Genomic DNA, 25,487 nt, shown 5'->3' on the forward strand with positions numbered 1-25,487 from the left:
ATACAACAGAGGACTCTTATGTGCCTCCCAAATTGATCGTCTTGTTGATAGTGCTGCAGTCTCACTGCAAATGACACTCAACTCTATTGCCCCTTTAAAAAAGAAGATAATAAAACAAAAGAGGTTGGCTCCATTGTATAAATCCTGAACCCACAAATTAAAGCAAACATTTAGAAAACTTGAAAGGATATGGCATTCCACCAAATTGGAAGAATTTTGCTTAGTCTGGCAAGATAGTCTTAAAACATAAAGGAAGGCCCTCTTTAACGCCAGAGCTGCCTATTACTCATCATCAATAGAGGAAAATAAAAGCAGCCCTTTTCAGCACTTTGACCAGGCTGACAAAGAGTCATAACTCTATCGATCCATGTATTCCTATGGCTCTCAGTAGTAACAACTTCATGAGTTTCTTTTAGTGATGAGATTCTAGCTATTGGAGATTAAATTCATCACCTCCTGCCCTTAACAGGCACTGATTTATCCTCAAACACAGGAACCTTAGAAACAGTTGCAAAACCTGATGTATATTTGGACTGTTTTTCTCCAATCGACCTTCCTGAACTAACTCTAACGATTTCTTCATCTAAACCATCAACCTGTCTCTTAGACCTCATCCCAACTAGGCTGCTTAAGGAAGTTTTACCCTTAGTTAGCAATTCTTTACTAGATATGATCAATCTGTCTTTAGTTACAGGCTATGTACCACAGTCCTTGAAAGTAGCTCTTCTTAAAAAGCTTATTCTTGATCCAACTACAGACCTATATCTAACCTTCCCTTTCTCTCTAAGATCCTTGAGAAAGCAGTCGCCGATCAGTTGTGTAACTTTATACATAACAATAGTTTATTTGAGGATTTCCAGTCAGGATTTAGAATGAACCATAGCACAGTGACAGCACTGGCGAAAGTTACAAATGACCTCCTTACTGTATTGGACAAAGGACTTCGCTCTGTACTTGTCTTGTTAGATCTTAGTGACGCATTTGACACCAATGACCATCACATCCTATTATAGAGACTAAAGTATTTAATTGGCATTAAAGGAACTGCATTAAGCTGGTTTAAGTCCTATTTATCAGATCGATTCCACAAGATTCTGTGCTTGGACCAGTACTATTCTATATATATATATATATATATATATATATGCTTCCTTTAGGTGATATTTTAAGGAAACACTCCAGAAATTTTCATTGTAATGCAGATGGTACCCAATTATATGTATCAATCAATGAAGCCATAAGAAACCAATCAGTTAACTAAACTTCAAGCATGCCTTAAGGACATAAAGTCCTGGATGACCTGCAATTTTCTGCAATTAAACTCAGACAAAACCAAAGTTACTGTGTTTCGCCTTAAGCCCCTTAAAAACACAATTTTAATGACATGGCTACTCTTGAAGGCATTAATACACGTTACTAACTTGGCATCTTCCCCATAGTTGTTGTGCTTTCTTGTTTTACAGGTGTCTGTGGAGCTGCGGCTATGGACTAGTTACTGCCCGCATGGTCCTGCTTGATGCCCAATGCTATTACTATTATTATTAGTCATATTTCTATTATTATCATTATTGTTGTTATTATTATCATCTCTGTTGCTGTGCATCTCTGTGTCTCTCTTGCTCTCTTTGTCTCTCCCTTCTCCCCCTCCCTCCTCTCTCACAACAACTGGTCAAGGGAGATGGTGCCCACCTAGAGCCCGGTTGTGTTTGAGGTTTCTTCCCCTTAAAAGGGAGTTTTTCCTTGCTGCTGTTGCCAAGTTTTTGCTCATGGGGGAATGTTGGGTTTCTGTGAATTAAAGAATACAGTCTAGACCTGCTCTTCTGTATATGAAAAGTGCCCTGTGATAACTTCTTTTGTGATTTGGCACTATATAAATAAAATTGGCTTGACTTGTGCAGAGTCCACCGGGGGATATGGGGATGAACAGAAACCTATACTTTTGCTCTTCCCATACCTATTTTCCAATGTACACAATCTACATGCCCCGGGTCATCTACGTCCCCAGAGCGTAGTACATCCTAAGTGGAGCAGAGTGTAAATCAGTCTCAGTGGGAGATGTATCTATGTCATACTTTAGCTTGTATAGAGTACCTAGGTCCCGACTCAATATACAAGTAGGTGAACTATTCCCTAAAAGGGAAGATAGTTACTGCTAGACCCAAGGATTGATTTAACGAAAAATGAAAAGGGAAAATCCGCTCACCTAATAAGATATAGTCACAATCATCTGAAGACAAATACAACTTCTGGATCAAAAAGAAATATTCTCTTTTATTTGAGTATTTCAATATAAGTGCTGTAAATTTCAATGATGTCACACAAAAAGATCTAAACCTAATGCGACCTTCCAGAGCAGCACTCACTTTCTCCTCTTTTCTCGCTTTTATATCATGCAACAAGAGTTGCGCTATGCCCTAGTTGGTAACATGATATGAAAAAGGAGACAGGTCATCTTTCTGGAAAGGACCTCTTTTTTCCTCTTTTTTCCCCCCACACAGTGCAGGTTATAATGTAACACACACAAGGCAAGTTGTGACCTTGAATTAAAGCAGGCTGTAACTGGTTTAAACACATTCACTTTTCTTCTGAAGAAAATCACTCAGAGCATAAACGCAGGGTTAATAAAGTTCAACAATATCACTAAGAGGATACAAGGGAGTTATTACAATTCAATAAAATCACTAAGGATACAACAGAGGTATTATAGTTTACTGCACTAAACGCTAAAGCTGTGTGTGAAAAACACTTCATTTAACTGAGATGTGAATGAAAACAAATGAAAAAAATGCGATACAAATAACTCTGGCATTAAGTACATTTAGTTTATAAGGCTCTGGACTAGAGTTCATTCTTCCTGGAGGTGCCATCCTTAACACTTGACTTTTTCTTTAATAGGTTAAGTACATTTTGCTGCTAATACTATATAATAATATAATATGTACTTTTACTTAAGTAGGATTTATCATGCAGGACTTTTACTTATAATGGAGGAGTTTTACATTGCTGGCATTGGTATTTTTACTTAAGTAAAGGTTCTGAATACTTCTTCCACCACTGCATGTCAGTGCTGTTGAGTTAAATCCACATCACAGTTTTGGAGCTTTTTGTGTTTAAATCAAAGTTTGAATTATTCTTTTTTTTTTGCTCGTTTGAATGACTTATATTCTGGTTGCGTGATTCCTTAAAGTGTGATTTTTAAGTCAGCAGCTGTCTTTGAGTAAAATCCATAAAATTTGGGATTTCTTTTGTATCTGAATCAAGATTTGAAGGACTCTTTGTGAGTTCAAAGTTGCACAAATCCCATTTAAGAGTCTGAAAATCAATGGCTGTCTTAGAGGTTCATGGCTGATGTCGGAAAATAATCAAAGTTGGAATAGCCCATTGCAGATGTTAGAAATACTCATGTGAAGTAACGGCAACATCAAAGGAAAAAGGAGGTATATATGTAAATAGGGGGAGAAGTGTGGGGAAGAAGGGGAAGGATCCAGAGTCTCTACATTTACAGAAAACAGAGCACTTGCTGCCAGATCGCATTCCTTCTAGTGGAGGGTGAAGACAAGTAGCCGAAACATGACTAAACCACACCAGTTTGGGCGTTTAATCTGGCAGACACAGGGAATTAAGACAGGGGGAGAAGGGACCGTGGAGTCTGTGTGAGACTGGTTAAGACGGACAGGAGATGAGGGGACATATTGGGGGGAGCAGGATCACAGCAGAAACATTATGATCGACTCGGACATAGAACAGGTGTATAAACGCCGTGCTAGGAAAGACAGAGAGCAGGGAGGGATTGTTTGTGACAATCTCCCTTGGGGGGGGTAGTGGTTCAATTTACCTTTATATCCTATCTTGACTGCTCCTATTACACAACCGAGGAAAGGGAAACATTTGGAAAAGAAAATTACTTATCTCTGTGGTGGCAGAGAGCTAAGACTGACAAACACATTTACTTATAACTTACAGGGAGCACAAAAAGTAGAAACGGTTGCTGGCATAAAGCTGATGTACCTGCCAACTTGGTTTTATATATTAGGAAAATTAAGCTTTACAGGTATTTTTTCCCGAAGATTATCGTTGTCTTCGCCAGCGGTGAAGGTAAAGCACGTTTTCAGCTTCTGCTCTAATTTCAATCTCTGTACTGTGTATATAAATTACAGTCGTTGCGGTGATTGAGCTGAATAGCTAATACTAAGCATGAGTGACAGGATATGACTACTGATATTACTGAATGTGCGAGCTCACCCATCTTTTTTTTTTTTTCTTACCAGAGTTCAATTTAAGTCACAGGCAAAATAAAGGCGTTCAACTGGATCAGAAAAAAACATCTTGCATGAAAAGTATAATTCTCAAGCAAAGTGAAAAGTGTTTTTTTACCTGATACTCTGGAATCCAGGGCTATACATGTAAGCCAAGAGGGAGTTGGAGAGAGACAGATAGGTAGGCAGACAGGCATACAGACATAAAATAGAAAAGAGAACGGATATAAGTAGGAGTTAGGAAATGCAAATAGAAAAAAGAAGAACAAGTAGAAATTTGCTTTTAGAGAGAGAGAGAGAGACAAAGAAATGCAAATAGGGAAAAAAAAAAAAAACAAGTAGAAAATTGGTTTCAGAGAGAGACAGACAAAAGAGACAGAGGCTGCAGATTTAGAGGAGTGAATTAACAGTTTAGTTACAGTAAAGGAAAAAAAAAATATCCAGTGTTTGACAAACTTAATAATGAAGATGTTAATTAAAGCAGGAAGTGATTAATCCGAATTATAGAAGCCTCTGTGGTCAGAATCACCACATTTTTCTGTAAAAAAGTGTCTTGGATGATGCTGATGATATTTCTGTCCATAGGAAGCAACATGAATTAATTCAGCATCTGCAGCATAGTAAAATATTCATTGTTAACACTCTCCATCTGCTTTGCTTCGCCAAAAGCAAGACACTAACAGGCTAAAACAAAGAAGAACACACTGTTTCTCTTGATATCGGAGTGTTATAACAGTCTTTGTTTTCAAACTACATGAGCCAGTTTCATCTTGGTCTGCTTCAAAACATTTTACTGTCTACTTGTCAAGAGGTATGTAGGCTCACCCTCACTCTAATATGAATGCATCATGAAGCAGAATACTTAAGTTTGTCTTTTTTTTTTTTTTTTCCCAATTTGGCCGTCATTTCCACTTCAGTGATTTCAGCAACTGCACGGCAATGAACCAACAGAACACTAAGATGAATCGAAAACACCTTAGTGGTAAAATGCAGTGCTGAGAAAGCGCTGACAATGGGTTAAGCTTTGCATATAAAACAGGATCTAGATGCTTGTGACAAAAGAATGGCCAAGGAAGTCTTCTATTCAAGCTCTGGCCATGTAATGTGATTAAAAGGCGCTTTGTGCAAATGGCAGTTATTCAGGGTTTGAAAGATAAAATAAGCTCCCAGTTCTCCAAGAAAAGGTAACGCGCTACCTATTCATCCCCGCTGCATCCAAAGCAAGGAGTTACATTCCTGACGGGAGCCTTAAACAGGAGGAAAGAAAAAAGAAAATGGATGGTGCACAGTTGGCTCTGAGGAGGGAAACATTAATAAGATCAGGAATGTGACCCCTCCAACAACTCCCTCACTGCAATCTCCTCTCCCCTCAGAGATGGATCAGCGCTGTGGATGGGGGATTGCTGATGAGGGAACTTGTAAATACATAATTAGGGCTGAATAGTTTGGAGTGCCAGATCTTTGTTTCACAGGGAATATGTCGTCATTGAGTGGCTGGAAATGACACTTAGGGGAATGCTGTTTGATGCGGCATGTCAGGGTTTAACTACAGGACCTTTGACAGGGGGTAAGGTGTCGAGGAAGTCTGAGTTAAAGGTCAATAGGAAGCGACATCTCAGAACTCATTACCCTCATTAATGCCAGGTGAAGCACCGCCATTTCAGAAAAATGATATTCCAAAGAGGCCTACCCATGGCTTTTCAGCTCCCTAAATACCTGCCCTTGACTCACTAATACAGGAGCATCACTTCAGCAGTCTACAAGGTGGAATATCTAAATGGATGATAGAACAATTACAAAGTTGAGGTGCAGTGCTGCAAAAAGAAATAGATTTTACAAAGAGAGCAGAAAATTAATGTGAAAAGCCAGGAAAATACAACATTTCTGTTTAGTGGGAGAGATGCTTAACTTTTTAATTAAATTCCATAAAGTAGTCTAAAGTCTTGCTTCTATCAATGGTCACAATACAATATTAGTTTTAAGTCATACCCAGTTCAAGAAAATCTTCCACATTTCTTGGTTTTGGATAGCTCCTTCTGAAAAAAAAAAGGCTCACTGCTGCACAAAAAGGATTGAATTTCATGTTGCCCGAAGCAACAACAGTGGTTTGCTTGCAAAAAAAATGGGAAAAGACTATTAATGCATTTAAAAGTAGTCACCATTGCTGATCAATGCTGAGAAAAAAATAGAAGAATGGAAAAAAAAGACAAAGGTGCCACAAAACTAACTACAATATTTTAGCAGTGTCTGTGAAATGCAGTACAAAAACACCACATTTGACTTCTAAGCACCGGAAATACCACCAGAAACTATTTATCACTAGTTTGTCATGAAAAGTTACTTGTTTGCACTGAAAATACTGAAACTCCAAAGTTGCTCTTTGAAGACTGCCCATGAATACATTTCCCCTGCAGTCCATGCCCTTCTGTCAAGTGTGTGTAGGTGTACAGCGTGTGTCATCGTGGCTCACCGATGGTGCAGTGTTCACCGGTCCAGCCCTGGTGGCAGTCACACTTGCCCTCCCTGCAGACTCCGTGGTCGATGCAGCGTGGGTGACAGTCCCTCTGCTCACATTCCGGCCCTGTCCAGCCTTCCTCGCAGTGACACACACCACTGATGCACGATCCATGGGGACCACAGTCCACCACACACACCTCTGTTGCGAAGGAAAAAGCCATGGAGACATATAGCTTCTGTACTGAGAAATGTTGCTTTTTTCTTCTGTACTAGTGTATTTTTGTATTCTGTATAGACACATCTGCCACTACTGAAAAATGCTCTGATGTCTGCTGGAAATGTTAGCTCTCTTGGTTAAAGTGGACCAAAAAGTTTAACTGTAAACAACACATGTTTTGAACTAAATTATTAAAAAAAAAAAAAAAAAAAAGTGTTATAAAAATGTGAAAATATTTGAAAAAAAGATAAGCAATCTGAGGAGACTCAAAATTACTGCCAACCATTTGCATAGCAAAGCTTTAGAAGTTTGTTTTTTTTTTGATTAGCCTTTACTGCTTTCTTTTGCTTTTTGGATTAAAATGGGCATTTAGTGTACACAATTATTTTCTTAAATTTGGCATATGAATTGTCAAAACTGTGAAACTTGGAAGGAACAGAATCCCTAAATCAACTTTAATTCTGCTGCCACTTTGCCAAAATACACAATAAAAAGCCGAGAGAGATAAATCTTCCTCCAAAAAGTATCATGTTAACCTTGATATATGGTGGCATTCGTTTTATCGGTTCAGGTGATAATAAAGTCACTCAATGTCTTCGTTTTCTCCACGATAGAGCACAGCAACAATGCAGTACTCTCAGATAACCAATTCATAATGAGTGTATGTTTCAGTTCACATTGAAGAGATAAAACTTTAAACAGAACATCACAAAGAAACACACTCTGCATTTTTGTCGGGCATTATGAAGGCAGATGGATGATATCTGAATTAGTTTGGATCTATTTTATGTAAAAATGTACGCAGCAGCAAATTCTGGAGGACTTTATTTTAATTAGCTTATCAGCAAACGGGTCCAATCAGTGTAACAACCACTTTTTTCCCATCTAAAATGACATCAAAGCTTATCTCACAAAATGTAAGTATTTCTCTGAATAAATACCCTGGAATAATAGAAAAGACATTCTTCCATGCACATGCACATGCACAAGCAACACGGGCTATTGTGTCATTTTTATTTTTCCATTTTAAGTCATCTTTATCAAAGTCATTTCATAGACCACTTTATTTTCTCATGTGTACAGAAGCCCTAGAATGAAACAAAACCTGTCATCACTCAAAAAGTCTAAATTCAGAGCACAAGAACAGTAAAGCACAGACATTACTTTGTGCATCTAAAAATTTTCGAAACAACCACTTTTCGGGTTTCTTTTCAGGTTTTACATATTCTCAAAGCTCATTTGCATGGCTCTTGGCAGACTGAGGCGAGGGTTATGAATTTAAGCAGGTTCTTGTGTCTGAACTTTGATAGATGTTAGATCAACATGTTTTTCTTCAAGTACGGAAAGCATTGGAAACAGCAGAGCAGCTGTTATGAATCCGTGTTATCTTCAGAAAAGCAAATTCAAATGATTGAATTCAGGGGTGGTAAGTAAATCAGCGTGTACCGGGCTAAAGCTAACGCTCAACAAGCTGTGGCTGCTCTTGTGTGAGAATAAGAAATGTTCATTTACTGGAACCAAGAGCGTCTATCAAAGCTGTTGAACAGAAGAGCCATAAAGCTTTCCACTGTGACAATAGCCGTCAGTGTACTGGAAGAAAGTAGCTCAAGTATGTCCTCAGACTTTAAGTGACTCGATGCTCCAGGAAATGCATATAGCCACATAACTGAAAAGTTTGTGACTTTTGAAAACTTGGTGTAGCCTGCAGGGAAAGCATATTAGCCAAGAGACATCATTCTGCCGTTCAAAATATACTAAGTCATGGATAAAAGATCTCCTAATTTTGTTCATGTATTTTTATTATTTTTTAAGCTAATCCACCCCCACTGCTATATCCACATTCATCCCCTTTTACTGAGGCTCTTTTAACTGTCTGTTTCCAGTTCTCTGAATAGAGATTTTCTTCGATTGAGAGACCTTGGATGGTTCTGATTAAGTCGAGCCAACACTGTAGAATATTAAGCATGCCTCTGGAGGGGAGTCATTCGATTCCAAAGGGATACCTCCTTCCCATAGAATCTATGCAATCAATTTTTCATTAGTGCAAAAGTGTTTATCTGCCTTTAACATGCCCCTGACTCAAGCTGGATAGGGGTTGTGGGCGGTCGATCCATGCTATGTGCTTGTTAATTAAAGTTTATTTAATTGAAGAAGAACTGCAGCATTAATTAAGACGGACTCCTCCACCCACCCAGGTGGGTAAACTCTCTAACTTTTGGACTGCGCCGAGGCCTACGTCGTCAGTTCTGCTATCGACAGGCCCCAGATATCTTGCTGAGTGAGAGGATTATGTCTGGAATTTCGAATGCTTTAACAGAATAACAAATTACTTCTCTTTAAAAAAGAAAATAAAGGGAGACACAAAAGGAAAAAAAAAAAATCCCTGTTCACCAAAACAATCATTCTTTCTTCTTGGGCACCGACCAAACCGGCTGCATGCTGCTTAAAAAGGTCCACCACACATCTATCATCTCAAACATACCATCCAGCCTCCTTATGCTTTAATTTTCACTTGAATTTCAGCCAAGGAAAATACATTCAACAGTCTTTAATACTGACAGACACAAACTGCAACTTCTGCTTTTAATTGTTCGACTCAGTATAGCCATTGTGTTTTACTCTAGGTTCAGCACACAGAGAATGAGTCTATTCTGAGGGGGGAAACAGCGCATAAATCACCTGAATCGCAGGCGCAGATAACAGATAGGAGGGGCCAGCCTTTGAACTAACATGTCACCTACCTGTGTTGAAAGGCAAACCCTCTGAATAACAAATTAAGAGGCTCTGCCGCAAGCAGATGGGAACACACGATTGTCTCCTTCTCCTCTAGAAAACCTGAAGCTGGTGTAAAATAAACTGGCATTTTTTTGGAAAAGGTTCTGAACAAATCTATTAGGTCTATTTTAAAATGAGACACATCGGTGATACTTATCAAGACGAACATGTCGGGTCGCACAAGATTAATGTGTGGAGTCAAAGCTTTGCTGTTACCATATGTTGCGTTTCAAATCAACACGTGCTACAAGTGTTGATTACCAAACTTTAATGGTGTGATCACACTTACAGTATGATTTATTTATTCCAAAAAAAATTAAGCTGTTGCCTTTCTGTAATTTGGACATTTAGCTTGAAACTACCAAACTGCAACCAAATTAAGGCTTATAAATGTATGTATGTCAGAAATGATCAATATTAGTCCTTTTGACTTAAACCAACTTAATGGACTTATTTTTTAATTTTAAATTTTAAATTGAACTTCTCTGATGAATATATACTGTAGTAAAGAACATAAACTGCAAAAAAAAAATGAATACGAGCAGCAATTCAGACTGAAGTTTGCTCTTATTTTCACCCTTTCTTAAGTTATACAACACTTTCCAAGCCTGAGTGACTGCTGGCTATCAGATGTCAACATCTGCCTCCCTATACCCGTGAAAGCTTTTTTTTTGGAGGGTTAGGGGTTGTTTCCTGGAGTCAGTTCAGATTACTTTCTTACTCCAATTTGGACAGGAACTGAGACTTTTTTAGACATCTTAGTGTGTTCGTGTTGTGCCAACAGACACTGAATTTTGTTGTTCTCTAGTGGACAGATGAATCAAATTAAAAGCTCTACACACGTATGAAGAGATCCTCATCCTCATGAGAAGACTTTCTTGTCATTATGGCCTTCTTATATAAATTAAATATATGACTTGTACCCCCATTTTACTGAAGTAAAACTTTACTGAAGGTGATGTAGGAAAGATGTAACATAAAGCTCATAAAACTCAGCGCTGCTTGTAATATAACATACACTGCACATCATAGCTCTCGAGATGAAAAACTTGAGTCAGTCAGGCTCTCATTCATCATCTCTGGAGAAAATGCAGAATATGAATCAGTAGGACATCACAAATTAATAATTTTGGTTCCTTCGTGTGCACTGTGGGGAGAAAGCTGAAGAATACTGATTCGACTGTCTGTACTATTCAAAGAGTTTAATTTCAAATTGTGACATATTAATTTAGGAAAACAAATTGCCCTCTAATGTTCACTAAATTGTATTTCAAAAAATACAGATGATTAATTGTGATTTTTTTAAAAATTGTTAAAACTTAAAGCATATACAACATTGCTTTCCTTGATATTTAGAGTTTTATTTGAATAAGTTTAGTTGAATAATTACTCCTTAAGTTTCTTAATAAGATACCAACATGCAGACACATTGTGCTCTTTACTTCAACCTAAAACTTGGTAATAAAGGCTTATACATCTGCTGTTGTGGACACCTGGTGCTGCAGTGTCTGTGCACAGCAAGAGGGGTTTGTTTGGAATAAACACAGAAAGAATTTGTTGCCAGTTAGTTGTTAGTGAAACTCAAACTTCATCCACAAAAACAGCAAAAAAAAAAAAAAAAAGACAAAAGAACAGACTGTTTGCAAGGATTTGTTAGTTCAGTACAAACAACACTGTGCAAATGGCATTCAGAAATGAATGAATTAATAAAATGTAAGACCTTTTAGATTACAACTCTAAGTAGCTTAATATGTCCTTTGATTCGATTAAAGCCGATGTGAAGAATTTGAACATGTCCAACTATGTTATCCCCAGTGGTGGTATAAGAAAAGAAGACACAAGGATTGTCACACTTTTCTATACACAAAATGTATGACTTCAGAATACTATTAAAAAAGCCTATAATCACATTACAGCTGAATTGATTTATTGAAGTCAATCGACAGAAAATGAATTGGCAACTATTTTGATAATCAATTAATCAGTCATTTTCAAGTGATAAAGCTAAACATTAATTCCAGCCTCTAAAACGTCTTATGTGATTGTTATTTAAAATATTATGGTTTTGGACTGTTGGTCGAACAAAACAAATGATTTGAAGATGTTACCTTGACACCTCACATTTTTCACAAAATTTCAGACGTCTCATTGACCAAACGATTAATCAAGAAAATAACTGGCAGATTAATTGATAATTATAATAATCCTTAGGTTTAAGTGAGCAGAAGAAAGTGAAATGTGTTCTGACCTATGGAGCAGTCGGCCCCCTTCCAGTTGGCCTCACAGATGCAGGTTCCTGAGTCGGTGTTGAAGGTGCCGTGACTGGAGCACTGCTCTGGACAAGTGCTCTTCAGGATCTCACAGCTGATCCCTCCCCAGCCTGGGTTACAGTGGCACTCACCATGATGACAGGCTCCATGACCGGAGCACGTTGAGTCCACACAGTCCACTGAGGACACACAGTTAGGACGACAGCGATGTCAGTTAGACAGGATATCAAACCTACTTATTTACTGCGGCCACTTTGACTCTGCTAACAGCCAAAAATCATTTTTAGAGGGGAAGTGGGTCAGTGCCAGATGATGGCTGGTGAGCCACAGCTGATTTTTTTTTTTTTTTTTGCAGTGTTTAGTGGTGGCCGGTAGTAATTTTCCACCCTATGTTCAACTAGCTCCTCTACGGTATATTATAGGGTACTTCCAATATACTGACAGCATAATTATGCTCCATTATAGGCACTAGGAAAAGGGGCATAATTAGTGTCTCGACAGATATAATCAATTACTATTAACAATTTGCAAATCAACTTGCTGATCTAGGTTAATAATTGGCAATTATGACCAACATAATCAACCCATTACTAACAAGGGATAATTTGCAACAACTTTATTGTGCTTCCTCTGGAGCTGGTTGCTCTGTGCATCTCCATGTTTGGACACTGACAATGATTATTTACCTGAACCTATTTATAAAACCCTGATATGCAAGTTTAAAATTACAAATGTGACCTCCTCCTGTCTTCCCATATTTCTTCACTTCAAAGAAAACCACAATATATTCATTTAGTGAACTCAATAGCTTTTTACATGAAAGGTCAACAACCTGCACGTGTAAATCTGAGCTGATAATTGCCTTTTGTCTGCATGTGGATCAATAAAGTTAAATGTACTGAAGTGAAGGGGGGGAGGTGGAAAAGGTTGACAAGAAAGAAGCAGCTCCTTCCCTATAAACGGAGGAACAGATGCCATTGACTGATCGATTTTAACAGGTGTCTTCAACTGTGGAGCGTTCCAATAGGTGACTGCATCAACGGACCCCGCACAATCTGTTCCAGCGCATAGCCAACATTCATGTGCTCTGAACACTAAGAGTGACTTAATTTATACACACACACTATCAATAACAACATCCAAAGCATTATCTGCTTGGCGGAGTTGAAAACACTGATTGTTTCACCAATGGACTATGTCGATCCCCCTTGAGCTTCACATAGAAATATGTTCCATCTAGCTGCTGCAAATCCAATGGGGAGATGCTGTGTTTTTCTTTCATTTACCTTGTTCACAGTTGGTTCCTTTGTGGCCAGTGTTGCACACACAGTTACCCGCCACGCATAGTCCGTGTCCCCCACATTGAGGATCGATACACTGGGAGGAAGGTACGTCACACTCTGTGCCCTTCCAGCCGCTGTAGCACTGACAGCGCCCCCTGGTGTACTGCCCGTTACCGCTGCACAGGACTGGACAAGCAGCTGAAGATACACATGATATAAGTACTGTAACTGTGGTCCATTTTTAAACTTGTTTGTTGCAGACCTTTGTAAACTCACAGCTACAACAGGGTATGATTCTTCTTTGGTCTGCTCACCCAAATCTCTCCATACAGATAGCTTTGGTTTTCTTTGTCCAGGTTTTGACATATCCATCTCTTCCATTTCTTCTCCCCCCACTCCCCAATATGATGGAGGAGAAAGGGAATTTCTTTTGTGGTGCTTGAAGCATTTAAAATTTACATATAAACAAGACATTGAGTCTACACCCATAGGGGCTCTGTGAGGCTGTAATTTGGCATAGAGTTGCTTTGCTAGATTTTCAGCTTTAGCATGCTGGCATACACAACAACATGATGATGTTTGTTTACATGTTCACCATCTTAGGTTAGCGTGTTAACGTGCTTACATTTGCTAATTATCAGAAATACAAAGTACAACTGAGGCTGATGGAAATATCATTAGTTGGTAGGTATTTGGTCTTCAACCAAGTATTGGACAAATTAATGATGGTGGGGTTAAAACTACAAATGCAGATCATTGAAGTCAGTAGGATTCATTCTCTGGTGGTCAAGAATGTTTATAGAAAGTGTCATGGCGATCTATCCAATAGTTGATGAAATATTCCATTTTGGACCAAAGTGTAATGTTTAGCCTGACTAAATATTTTCATGGCAATGTCAGACAAGCCACTGTTGCTCTGGATAATCTACGCAACAAGCTGTATCAGTTTTCATGGAGACTATTTCTTTGGTTCAAAGTTGTTGCAATTAAATAGCAAGGTCCGTGGATTAGTCAGAATTACCAGGACAGTGTTTGAACAACTTGACAGCAATGTTTGTTGTCTTCTACAAGGACAAAGTACAAAGGACCCTTTTCAATGCTGTGATCACCATGAACGATTGAATTCATCCTCATTGTGTTGGAGTGGCAGCAGAAATCTTAGGAATTCCAAGACCTAGGCAAATAAAAGCAACTCTATATGCATGAATAGATACCACTAGAAGTTAAGGGAGATTCTTTTTGTTATTTGGATGAGCTGAGCATTTAAGCCATGAGCTGAGTGGACAGTAAAGGAGTATAAAAGCTGAATAATTACCTCTGGAACAGTACGGCCCTATGAATCCTGGGAAGCAGTGACACGATCCTGCTACACATTCTCCGTTCCCATAACAGTTGTGTGTGCACTCTGTGACAGATTCTGTGGGTACAGCATAGCAGTGTGCAAGTCCAACTATTAATAACTCATCAGATTGTCATATGAGAGCAAATATGAAAGACCTCCTTAATATAACATTTGACTGTACAGTTCATGAAATTCTGTGAAACAACCACAACTTTTCCTTTTCCCCCCGCATGAATCTAGGGGTTTTTAAGCATCTCTTATCTGCACTACTCGTATCAGGCATGGCATACATTTACAGCTATTTGTCCATGTCCCACTAAGGTCTAAGCCTCCATAACATGTATGCTGCAGTCCGACTGTTCACATCTAAGCCATGTTGAGTAAAAGCCACACAGGCATTTTAAATTAGACCAAATAATTCCATTTCCTTGACATATTTTCCTTTCCTCCTGTCGCTCTCTTGCCTCATCCCCCCCCCCAAAAACCCTTGAATGACTGATCATGCCCACACAAGCCATGCAATCTCCTGAGTGTTTACAGCTTAAATCCTCTCTGAGTTGAAGTTAATCTGACATATCCTACAGACAGATCTTGTGTTCATTCAACAGACCATCGCTTATAAAGGGCACCCCCAAAAGACTGGGGCCCTCATTTTGATTGGTGTTAAGAGGGCAAACTTTTTTGTTATTATTCTAGCTGGTATTGTATGTTCCTTGAGCCGTCGTCGGACCCAGGCAATTTTGACCTCAAACGTCGATACCTTCATATTTGTGGGGCCAGATCAATGGAACTCCCCACAGGAAATAGAAAAAGAAAAACATTACATCAACCTTAGTGTTTTTCCTACCTCAAAACCCACAAGGAAATTTCACAGACTTCAGAACGCTGAAGAGGTTGTTAGGAGAGAAGGATCAATGCTGTGCATGGTCTCGTATTATAGTGTTGAACACAATAATCCATTACCCTCCAATGAAAACCTAGATATGCCTCCTAGGTGGCTCAAAGTTTGAAAAGCTCAGCTTGTTTGTGTGGCAGCCAGATTTTTCAAAAACCCCATTGTTTGTTCATGCAGGCGCAGCTGTTTAAGGAAATTAAAGTCTTCCAAACATGTCATTACACATCATTCCAATCATACTCATCAGCCATTGCAGCAGATGTGTGTCCTCGTACCCTGGATGATGGTGTTATAGGACACTGTCTCCACACTCCGGCCATCATTATAAAACGCCAGGTGCCACACCCCTGAGTCCAGGTACTGGATGAATCCAGCTTGGTGGACAGTGACCGGGTGCTCCAGCCGGACCCTTGTCTCCGGTTCACTCTGAATCCGATGCTCTTTGGCGATGAGCCGGCTGCCATCCAAGAGCTCCACAAAGTCATACTGCAAAACAACAAGATTCCAGCAGATGCGGATGATTGCTATTTTAATCTCAGTATAATTAAACCATGCAGTTAAGAGGCAAGAGAGTTCAAAAAGTTTGTGTTTTCATCTGTTGGATGCTTTGCATGCAGCTCCTCTAACAGTCTGAGAGGAACTTTTTAAAGTTGAAATGCGAGACACAATCAGAAGAGGTTTGTGCACAGAGCAAATACTCAAGTATAATAAATGTTGATTTTTCAGTGGCAGTCATTTCGAGTTCATAGATGTTGTTCGGAGAGTGGTTTGTATACTGATAGAGCTGATATGGCTCTGGGGCAAATGCTCAAAAATATTCCCAAAAATATATTGTTAACTGATGGATGTTCAGACTCTGGCAGTGTGATTATTATAATCTGTTAAATTAACATTGATAATACACTGTGTGGATGCAGAGACTTAAAATTCAGAGTTAATCGGTGCTGGTATACCTGCACAAAATACAAATAAGATGATAAACTACATAACTATTTTATTTTATTTTAAGACTATTTTTTTCTCTTATTATAATTAAAGTCAAAACATCATTGATACACTCGACAGACAGACAGACAGACAGACAGACAGACAGACAGACAGACAGCTATTAAGGTGTTCATTGATGTGTTTTATTGTTTGTTCTGAATTATATTTAATCAGGACTCCCTGATTAACAACATAGATTCTGATAGGATTATTCTTGTAAAATAGAGTAAATTGAATTGAATATGACATCTACAATCTATTCACAGTAAAAACTTCCTTGTTGGCGATGTCAGAATGCTCCACTAGAAGCTGTATGCTGTGTACATACTGAACACAGCATAAAAGTAAATATAACAGTATATATACAGTACCTCAGGGTTATGTTTTTCTTTCCATTACTCTGGGAATGCAGCATAACAGTCTCTACATTTTTTTGCAAACAAACATTGATTTACGGGGTAAACAAGGAGTAACGAGTCATTCCTGCCAAGTGAAAAGAGTAAAGTGGTGCATCTGCTCTCACAGCACCTGCTCAACACCTGAACCTCATTTTGACTGAAGCTGTAGGGTACAGAGCACTGCAGCAGAAAACAGTGTAACACATACCAACAATCCCTAAACAGCCTATAGGATGCAGAGGAGCACAGCAGATGCAGACAGGCAGATCCCTTGACTAAAGCGGTTGTTAGCTACACAGATGTACTGAACCTATATAAGACTCCTGACAGGAACAGAGACTATGGACGTCTTTGAAATGTAATGCATCTGGATTGTAATTCTTTTTTATGTTTGTTTGTTTTAGAAGAGGTTGGATTTAAATCGAATGAGGTTGTTTGAAGAGGACTTTGATTTTTGACTGGCACACAGTTGAGATATTTAAATTTAAGACACATACATTTTTAAATAGGTATCACATCTTTTTCAGTTGAATTTAATTCATTTTTAAAAAGTAATAGATCAATTTCAACAGATTTTTAAATTTAAATTTATTGTTTTAGTGTGAAGAGAGAGAAGTGGGAAAAATGGGAGCAAAGACCTGATTATGGTGCAGATCTGCAAGAGTTTCACAAAATAATGAAAGAAGTGAAAATTACAGAATTTTGAGATAATGAGATAATGATAATGAGCCATGTAAATGTGTTAAATACCTCTAATACTATAATACTTAAATAACATTTTAAGATATGTTTCTTAAAGCTGCATTTTACAAGATTTTTTAATAACATTAAATCAAATAACTGCATTTAATATGAGAATTTAAAAAGATAAATGAATTAACTCAAATCCACAGCTCTATTGAGCTTTTAAGTCCCCATTTCCAGCAGCAGCAGCAAACAGCTGTTTTTACTAAAAAGTCATAATAAACCCACTGTGTGCTACCTGCCTAGCACTAAATGGCAGAAAGAAAAAGCAGCTAGCTGGTAACTTCTAGCTGCTAAAGAGCCAGATATTTTCTCAGGAGTTGTCGGAGACCAAACCAGAGCTAAAATGAGAGTAAATATTGTACCTACATTCATCAGATGGCCAGAAACACAACTCCAAATGAATGTTGGTGTTGCTCTGTGGTTCAGCAACTATCTGCTAACATTTAGCCAAAACACCTGTATAAGCACTCTGTATGTGTCATCTCATTACTGACTTATTCTGTTCCCTTGAAGCCAAAAATGAATATCAGTATGTGCACAACATTCAGCCACATAGAAACACATTGGCCTTCAAAATGGCTGAAAGAAAGGGACAAGGAAATGCATTAAAACTGGATTTAGTGCTCAGGAATGTGACAAACATGGACCCCAGCAACCATTCAGCTGACTCGCAAACGACAGGAAATAGAGCATTAAGCAAGGGGCAGGTGAAGTCAACACTGTGATTTAAACCCCTTTGAGTAGAGCAGAGGGGCAGGGGAGGGATATTAACCTGGCGGAAGTTGACTTCTTTGTGTTGTAGAAGAAGTAATAAAACAGTTCATCCCACAAGCTCTAAACCTTCTGGCTAAGTGCATACATCTCGATTAGCTGGTGTGAAGCCCCCCCCCCCAAACTCGTCTCAATCCAACAATACCAGTGAATAGCAGCTAAGAGACAAAGTGTGGAGAGACCGCCAGATGCCCCCATGGACAGAGGAGGAACGCTCAGAGCCTGTAAATTCTCCAGCCTTTAGATTGAGTGAACTTTGTCTGACACTTGATAACAACTACAAATACCAAAGAAAAACACAACAAAACTTTGTTTTTTCTAATTTGTTTGGTTTGTATCAGCACAGACAGACACTCAATAGCAGATGGAGGAAGTCTATCTTTGAGAAAAGCTGGTGCACTTAATGGTTGCCTTGTCTTCCAAGCTGTGAATACGACGAACAGTCAATATCTCTCATTGGAGTCTTTCATGCTCAGTTAAGTAAATGCATTGATTTGTGCCCCTGGTACCTGGACAGAATGTAATTTAGAGGTGGCCACAATGGACACAGTGTCCAGCATTGACAAGCTTGAGTGTCTGTGCAACAATTGCTTTAGACATAAAAGTAGTGTTTTGTTAATTAGTACCCTTTGGTCTTTGATTTTGTTGGTCTCCCTTTTTTCACCTTGAAAGTGCAATCCAGCTCACCTGTTGTCACTCGCCTCAGACTTTCTTCCATCAAAGAGTGGCCGTAACTGTCTACACTTGAGTGAAGCCCATCTTTACTAAGAGAGAATGTCAAGAAGGTGATGCTAAGAGCTTTCACAGTCAAGTGTGGTGGAAAATAGCCATTGTCTGAGTGCTTCCATCACCATCACCAGATGTCGGACATTTGGATGCCCAGAAATGTCATTCAAGTGACACATCAGACATTTTGGAAACACTTCAGTTTGCAAATGGCAAACATTTAGTGGAAGTGAAAGAATTGCATGCCCACACAAACAAATTGAAGCTGAGAGAAGAAAGCTGAAGCTAAATTGGAGCCCACTTCTAATTTGAAGATGCATACATGTCCGAAATAGTAATAAGGAATCTCATAAAGGCAGATAAGCAATTTAGATAATATGCATTTGCATTGTTTGATGTTGTTTTTAACTGTATTTAAGCTGAACTAATATTTTTTTTTATATTAACAAGGGATCAAATGATTATGTGACATTTCAAAGTGGTTGAGACAGTTTGCCACAAGTGATAATTACAGGATAGTGGCAGATTGAGTTTACCTTCATTTCTAAAGATTTTTTTCTTACTTTTGTGATAAAACCATTGAAATATTTATCTGTGACATGCATGAAAAACAAACTGTAGTACTACAGTAGCACAAGCACAGGAGAGTCTTAAAGCCAATGAACTGACTGAGTAATGTCAGTTACGCAGAAATAGCTATCGTAAGTTTGCCAACTTTAACTAATATTAGCCAAATAAGCTACTGGTCATACCAGCTCAAGTAAGGTTGTAGCTGAAAACGGTGCATTGCATTTCTCATGAATTCAATTTTCCATTTGTCAGAACAATAATATGTTATTTCTTCTTTCAAATGTTACATAGTTACACTTTAAAAAGAGGCACAAAGGAGTCAGTTTACCTGAGTGTGAGATGGTGCAAGACCCTTCCGTCCATAGACTCCAATCAGAGCGTTCTTCTGTACCGAGATGTTAAACTTGAGGAAGCGTGGTTGCTCCATGCTTAGCTGGGAACGCCAGAACACCCCTGGTGGGACACTCTGACCCACTCTCTTCCCTATGTCAACCTGTCCAGTGTCAATGGAGTTGTTTTCCTGATGAAGCACGCTAGTCCTTCCTAGAAGACAGAAACACATCCCCCAACGATATCATGTCAGGTGTTACAGAATTAAAACAGCACGTTTAAGGTGATATGGTATAAATCAATCATCACATTCATGCCATTAGCTAAAACTTTCACACTCACATCTAAAATGTAATATTTGTTTCGGTGTCAGTCTTTGATCTCTGGATATCAGTATATGCTGAATCCTATCTTTTGCTTTCCTGTATAATCTTATTCCTTTATTCAAGCGGAGCTGTAACAATAAGGTAGTCGTATCTTTTCAGTGGCCATGCAACATAGGATTAGAAGTAATGTTTCCCTTTAGCCCATGATGCACTGCTCACCAAAAAAAGGACTGGGTATAATTGGCTTTTTATAAGACTCTAACTGGCTGCATCACCCGCCTTTTCTCTGGTACTGGTGACTCATAGAGTAAGGCATCATATCAGATAAGGTCTAAATGGAATCTGTCAGATATACTGAGCGCTACCTTGCCAGAGCAATAACAGCAAATCAAAACAATTTGGCGAATGATGCCCTTAAACAGTGTCCTAACAGTGCAAAAGATGGGAAGATGGCCGTTTTTAATATGACTCATGCTCACATAAAGAACTAAAGTCTGCAATGTGCTATTACAAGAACTGATTTCATTGTTAAGAAGAAAAATTTGAAAAGTGTTTTTTTAAGCCATCAACGCCTAAAGCTCTACTGTAGAGGGAACACAGCTATGCTCTTTAATTTAGTGTCTCAGTGACTTTTAACTTGTTAGGTGGATGATGCAGCGCTGTCCTAAAACAATAAAAACTCAGCCTTTGCTCTTAAGAAGCGATTCAGTGTGTGGACATGGGTATACTGTAGCTGTGTGTGTATCTATATCTGTTTGCTCCAGACCTCCATTATTTGCATACCTCGGCGTTGTGTGTGTAATGAGGCCATTGCCTGTCACTTTAGCTTCAGTCAAAGTGGAGACTGGAAGCCAAGTTTACCTCTGGGGAGAATAATAGCCGGCTATTGATTGCCTTTAAACAGTCCAAAACCTGCCTCATGCTATCTTAATTAGCAGTACTTATGAGGATTTAAATCTAGCCAAGTTTAAATAATTGAGCTTTTGCCTGGCCTACTCAACTCAATTAATGCTTTCATGGCCATGCATTCTAAATACCGCAGTGTGCTTAGAGATTAATTTGGTGGCTTTTGCTGTAAAGGTGAGCTGAGATGGCCTGCATGCTTGTTGTTGAATACAGAATGGTTCAAGATTATGATTAGGCAGTACAAAGCGGTCGGGAATCAGTCAATTAATATTCAGAAGGTGAAAGATCTCAAAAGGCTGACTGGGCATCAAACACGGAAATTTTCACTCTGTCATTCATGAGGCCAAATGTTTTGCAGTAGCAATTTGTCTTTCTCAACTGTCGCTTGAACCTTCATTTGATTTAATGAATTTGTATTTTTATGACCCTTAAAACTTTTTTTTTTTTTCATGTCATGTCTGGAGATAAAGACTTAACCCTGAGAGTGCAATATATATATATATATATATATATATATATATATTCAAAAAGCCTACCAAAAGCCTACCAAAAGCTTTGACCATGATTTTTAAGTAATAGGTAAACCAATAAAGGTATAGAACATGAGTAATCTTGTGTATTAATATTGTAAAGGCTTGTTTGAATGTTAATTGGAAATACATTAATACTAATACTAATACACTAATGCTACTACTCAGTCATTTTTTTCTCACCGTCAGCAGCCAGAGCTGTCACTATGCTTGACTGAGTGGGCCCTGTCTTCCCAACTCCTCCGTTTTCAAAAGCCGGCTGGTTGTCCAACTCTTGGAGCTGCCAATTGAGGCCGAAAAGGTGCATTGCTGTGAAATACACAAAAAAGCTGTGTGGGCTTGTAGAAATGGATAAACAAATAAGCAAACAGGCGCACAAAAACAATCAAGTCACTTAAGCACAAAAGACCTGTGGGAGAGGACAATGGTTGGATCTAGTGCAAGCAAAAAAAAAACAAAAACCCAACAGTTTAACTTCAAACATTTCAATTCACATTTTTTTTTTATGGCTACTCTGCCATGGGTGGCTTTTGTGTAAACACAGCAATGATAGAGGCCAGACAAAGTCATTTCAATCGATACGTAGGAACCCTGTTGCTCCAGCATGTTTCCTAGGGGACTGCTGTTCATTAACGTGCCAGAGTGTCTGCACACAAACAGCCACTGTATCAAAGAGAGCAGTGGGCAGAATTTCTATTTTGACACAAAGCTTTCACTACAGACAAGTAGATGACAAACAATGGGAAAGTCTTGAACTCTCCAAGTCTAATACAAAGCAAGAAGGATACAAAGACATAGCGACATGTGTGTGAACAAGTAAAATGGAGGAAATGACAGAGTGAGAGACTTTTAAGAAAGTGTAAGGCAGTGTATTGAGACAGTCAGTCACAGCAGGAGGTGGAAGTGAGAGGGTAAGAAGCTGCAACACTCCTCTGGTTCTCTTACATAACTAAACTGTGTCTGGCTTTCATTCAGCCAACCTGCTTTATTGTCACAGTATTGGATGCAATCAAACTGTGTTCTTGTTGTTTTGGGAAACTGAGGTGCTTCTGTGAGCACAGTGAGAGGGCCAATCTCCTTCAAAGTCACCAGCCAGGAAACATGCTGAGGAAGCATCTTGATTTCCGACCATTTGATCTGCGGGAGGAACTTTTCGCCAACACCCGTCGCTCGCTGTTAAGATGGATATCGACTGCAGCAAATAACTTGAGAGGTTGATGTGGGGCCAGGGAGAATATCAAATGTGAAGGAGACCAAAAGAGTGATGGCACACTAGTACGGACAGTGTATCAATCGGTACTTTGTTAAGAAATAGGGTGTCTTTTGTTTAAAGCCTGCTAATGAATATACTTGGCATCAGCTTAGTGTCAATACACACAGCACTGTCCTTGGTAGATCAAATGAACGCATACAACGTAGCCTTGAAATCTAATCAAATAATGCAGACTTAACATTGAGTGACTATGTTTAGCTACCCGGTACATTCAGCCAACATCACCCTCAGTGTCAAGCTCCATTTCTGTTGCCTGTGAAGCAAACCGGCAACAGAAATGGATGCTGACTGGTCCATCAATATTTTTGACAAGTCTGACTTTTCTAAACACTCTGAATGGACTAGTCTGACAGTGCCCCCCCACCCCCCAATGTGAAAACCTGAGTGATCTGTAAACTTTCATTCCTTTTTTTGTTGCGCATTTATATGTTACGTCAATGAGATTTCCTATTGCTATTTATAACATGGTGAGCTACAGCTTTGGTCACTATGTCTTCACTGAGATATTTTTTTAAAAACTTTTCTGAATCTTTCTCCGTCTTCAACCAGATACAGATCATTCTCAGTGCAGATTTGTTGCAGACATGTTTTGCAGGTTGGCATAATTTTCCAACAATCAGATCATTTGTTACCAATGATCCATGGATCCAAACACACAGTACATTCTCCTTTCTATAGTAAAACTGTAAATATCCTCATATCTAATGTGCTGGTGGCTTTTAACTGAGGAAATACCCCAGAATCCTACAACAACTGTCTGTTGAGCTGTGTCCCATATTGCAAGGATTAACTGAGGACATGCAGCTTTAACCCAAAATGAAACACCCTCTTCATAAGAAAGTGACACCTACTCTGGCAAAATGACTGACAGCATGAAATTAAAGCAAGCAGGTTAAGGTATCACTTAAAGAATAAAAGGTAGTGTAATCTTTTACCGAACAAAACCTTTATTTACAAAATTTGCATGAAGTATTTTGGAAAATGAACCCTTTTCATGTTCAGAGAAAAATCGCTTTTGAAGGTGACAAGCAGAAGACAGGAAAAGGAGATGTGACAAACAGTACATTCACACACAAGGGGTTGTTGCCTCTTAGCTTAAGAACATGTAATGTGCTTTTTTAAATTTTGTTTTTCAACCTTAAAAATAAATGAGACTTGCCTTGATACAAGTCTCACTGTCTGAGAAAACACCTCGACAGGCTTGGCTCCTGATTTTACACTCTCCTTCACTTAACATGATCAGTCTAGAGACACTCCACAGCAAACACACAGTGCATTCCTGTCTCCCAGTATCACTGACTTTCCAACAGAAAGGAAATTGCATGTGGCGGTGGGCTCTTGTGTATCACACGCGCCACAGAACCACCAAGATCTGTCCCCTCTTCACTGCTCTTAGCACACCAGGGCCTGAATCACCACTTACCTCATCAACAAATTGCTTTGAGGTGAATAACCCTCAGTTTATGAATTTGCATAAGTTATTCCTGTAACCTAGGCCAGTTCAATTAATATGTACGGGCCGTGAGGAAGAAGCTGGAAAACCTAGCCTTTAATCTTTGATGTGCCTTGTGGAAGACCTCCAATGATGATGAATAGGAGGTTGAATTTACAAGTTCACAACATGTTTGTTTGAGCTCTGACGCCCACATGGTCTTGAGTGCACAGAAGTACAAACACTTCTGCACCAGAAAATGTAACATGAGCCCCAGAAAATCCTCCTGGCTGCTCTCACAGCAAATTCTCCAATCTTGTTCATGTGATTCTTGGTGGTGGTGTTACCAGGAAAATACAATGCTGATTACAGTGCAGATGTAAGCTGTTTCTCTTCGTTACAGGTCAAATTAATAATAATTTTTAGATAAGCAACCTAGGGCATTAGAAAACATAAATGGGTATAAAACCTTTAAAGTGTTTCCTGTTAAAATATGCAGATGACACCATGCTGATGGCCATCGTCACCAAGAATAATTAGTCCATTTAACAGAGAGAGGTGGCCCATCTGGAGTCACGGTGTGCCAACAACAACTTGGAGCTGAACAGCCTCAAAATTATTGAGATAAACATTGTTTTTTGCTGGAACCTGCCTGAGGGACCCCTCCAAATAAGCTGCACAGCTCAGAGTATGGCTGAGATCTTGCTGTTCTCATGGATAGTGTCGCCAAAAAACCTCAAATGGATTGACAACATCTATACCACAAGATCGAACAAGACAGGATTTGTTTTTCTTGTCCTGCGACAAGCTTGAAAAAGCTCAGTGTGTGTTAGTCTCTAGATTTTCTTATTAGTATTAATATCAGATAAGTGATCTTGAGTGGAGCCACCTGTACCGTCCACTTTCCTCTGGCAACAGCATTATTAAAACCAGGAGTTCCTACTCTGTTAACAATTCCACAAGCATCATATATATCTACTAGCATTCAATGAAAAA

General features: G+C 38.9%; 1 protein-coding gene across 4 annotated transcripts in view; it reads right to left on the minus strand.

Annotated features, from left to right (window-relative positions):
- si:dkey-237h12.3 (teneurin-3) overlaps positions 1 to 25,487 on the minus strand; it is a 143,699-nt gene that overhangs the window by 43,774 nt on the left and 74,438 nt on the right. For 2 of the 4 annotated variants that reach the window (XM_067599883.1, XM_067599882.1), the window contains exons 6-13: positions 21,970 to 22,095; positions 20,023 to 20,237; positions 15,771 to 15,981; positions 14,574 to 14,675; positions 13,262 to 13,456; positions 11,954 to 12,154; positions 6,727 to 6,912; positions 3,836 to 3,859 (exon numbers count right to left, since the gene is read on the minus strand). In XM_067599883.1, coding sequence (XP_067455984.1) covers positions 3,836 to 3,859; positions 6,727 to 6,912; positions 11,954 to 12,154; positions 13,262 to 13,456; positions 14,574 to 14,675; positions 15,771 to 15,981; positions 20,023 to 20,237; positions 21,970 to 22,095 — 1,260 coding nt within the window. The remainder of the gene's footprint in view (positions 1 to 3,835; positions 3,860 to 6,726; positions 6,913 to 11,953; positions 12,155 to 13,261; positions 13,457 to 14,573; positions 14,676 to 15,770; positions 15,982 to 20,022; positions 20,238 to 21,969; positions 22,096 to 25,487) is intronic. The other 2 variants (XM_067599885.1, XM_067599884.1) reach the window with 1 other exon arrangement.

The sequence above is a fragment of the Thunnus thynnus genome, chromosome 9 (genome assembly GCF_963924715.1).
Source record: "Thunnus thynnus chromosome 9, fThuThy2.1, whole genome shotgun sequence".
Classification (NCBI taxonomy): Eukaryota; Metazoa; Chordata; class Actinopteri; order Scombriformes; family Scombridae; genus Thunnus; species Thunnus thynnus.